The sequence below is a fragment of the Populus nigra genome, chromosome 3 (genome assembly GCF_951802175.1).
Source record: "Populus nigra chromosome 3, ddPopNigr1.1, whole genome shotgun sequence".
NCBI lineage: Eukaryota > Viridiplantae > Streptophyta > Magnoliopsida > Malpighiales > Salicaceae > Populus > Populus nigra.
Window position 1 is genome coordinate 10020484 of NC_084854.1, and position 2430 is coordinate 10022913.

The window sequence follows — 2430 nt, forward strand, 5'->3', positions numbered from 1 at the left end:
TTCTGGGATCACATGAGATTAGTTCACCAGAGTCAGAAACAAAAATCAGCTTACTGTTCTTCCAATTCCCAATCGGATACGAAATTTCTGGAAGAGGCCCAATAGAATTTTTTTTTAACCAACACCTCTCATTCAGTGTCCACATATGAAGAAACTTCTCATGAACATCCTGTTAAATAATATTTATGTAGTCTTATTTATTAAGGGTAGAATAGTACTTTCAGTTCAACCTATATATACTTTAGTTGTATTTAGGTTAACATTATGCATTTCATAATATACAGATTATTCAGAATTCTAGCCTCCTTTTTGTGTTTGATCTTAATTAGGTTAACATTTTTTTTTTGGAGTGATATTTTGTCTTCCGCTTCTGCAAAATTAGGTATTTCGACAGTTTCTGTAATTATTTTGGTATTTCGTCTTCCCTTCAGCTTCTGCAATTTGGTATTTGCATTCAGTTTTTGCAAATTTGTTATGTGTTTTGGAGTAATCGTATAATTTCAAGAAGGGATTTGTTTAGTTTCTGCAATTTAGTATTTTGTTTTCCGCTGCTTTTGCATTCTGGTTATCTGTGATTGTTGATTATGGCTACTGAAAGAGATGATTCGCTTCAGTCTGTGAATGTGAGGTTAGTTGGAAAGAACTATTCGTATTGGAGTTATGTAATGAGAAATTTCCTTAAGGGAAAGAAGATGTGGGGGTATGTTAGTGGGACTTATATAATACCTAAGAATATTGAGGAGGGGGATGTTGTTTTGATAGATACATGGGAAGCAAATAATGCAAAGATCATTACTTGGATCAATAATTCTGTTGAGCATTCGATAGGTATGCAGTTGGCGAAGTATGAGACAGCAAAAGAGGTTTGGGATCATCTGCAAAGGTTATTCACACAATCAAACTTTGCAAAACAGTATCAATTAGAGAATGACATACGAGCTCTTCATCAGAAGAATATGAGTATCCAAGAGTTTTATTCTGCTATGACAGATCTTTGGGATCAATTGGCTCTTACAGAATCAGCAGAATTAAAGGCATGTGGTGCCTATATTGAGCGTAGAGAGCAGCAACGACTGGTACAGTTTTTAACAGCACTTCACAGTGATTTCGAAGGACTTAGAGGTTCAATTCTGCATCGTTCTCCACTGCCTTCTGTTGACTCTGTTGTTAGTGAGTTATTGGCTGAAGAAATACGCCTTCAGTCTTATTCTGAAAAGGGAATTCTTTCTGCTTCAAATCCTTCAGTATTAGCAGTGCCTTCTAAGCCATTCTCTAATCATCAGAATAAGCCTTACACAAGGGTTGGTTTCGATGAGTGCAGTTTCTGTAAGCAGAAAGGTCATTGGAAGGCTCAGTGTCCTAAGTTGAGACAACAGAATCAAGCTTGGAAGTCTGGCAATCCGTCACAATCTAATGCTCATAGACCACCTCAGGGTTATAAACCACAACATCATAATACTGCAGCAGTAGCTTCCCCAGGCTCTATTACCGATCCTAATATTTTGGCTGAGCAATTTCAGAAGTTTCTCTCCTTGCAGCCACAAGCAATGTCCGCTTCTTCTTCCATAGGTCAGTTGCCTCATAGTTCCTCAGGTATGTCACATTCTGAATGGGTCTTGGATTCTGGTGCTTCCCATCACATGTCTCCAGATTCCTCATCTTTTACCTCTGTATCCCCTTTGTCCTCCATCCCTGTTATGACTGCTGATGGCACTCATATGCTTTTAGCAGGTGTTGGTTCTGTTGTCACACCTCACATGTCTCTCCCTAATGTTTATCTTATTTCACAACTCAAACTGAATCTTGCGTCTGTTGGTCAAATATGTGATTCTGATGATTATTTAGTCATGTTTTCTGGTTCGTTTTGTTGTATACAGGATCTGCAGTCTCAGAAGCTGATTGGGACAGGCCATAGGGAGAATGGACTTTATATTTTGGATGAGTTAAAAGTACCAGTTGCTGCTACTACCGCTGCTACTACTACCATTGATTTGTCTTCCTTTCGTTTGAGCCTTTCATCTTCTAGTTTTTATTTATGGCATTCCCGTTTAGGTCATGTTTCGTCTTCTCGTTTGAGATTTTTGGCATTCACAAGAGCTTTAGGAAATTTGAAAACTTGTGACATTTCTGATTGTAGTGGATGTAAATTGGCAAAATTTTCCCCTTTACCTTTTAATCGAAGTATTTCTGTTTCTTCTTCACCATTTGATTTGATTCATTCTGATGTATGGGGACCTTCTCCTGTTGCCACAAAAGGAGGATCTCGATATTATGTCTCTTTTATTGATGATCATACTCGTTATTGTTGGGTTTATTTAATGAAACATCGTTCTGAATTCTTTGAGATATATGCAGCTTTTCGAGCTCTTATCAAAACTCAATATTCTGTTGTGATCAAATGCTTTAGGTGTGATTTGGGTGGGGAATACA

At 37.6% G+C, this 2430-nt stretch overlaps 1 protein-coding gene across 1 annotated transcript; it reads left to right on the forward strand.

The window, feature by feature from the left end:
* The first annotated feature begins 399 nt into the window (after window positions 1-399).
* On the forward strand, window positions 400-2156 carry LOC133690236 (uncharacterized). The gene is made up of 2 exons (XM_062110463.1): window positions 400-1593; window positions 1878-2156. The coding sequence occupies exons 1-2, from the start codon at window positions 585-587 to the stop codon at window positions 1913-1915; spliced, it is 1047 nt and encodes a 348-aa protein (XP_061966447.1). The 5' UTR covers window positions 400-584; the 3' UTR covers window positions 1916-2156.
* The last annotated feature ends 274 nt before the right edge of the window (window positions 2157-2430 follow it).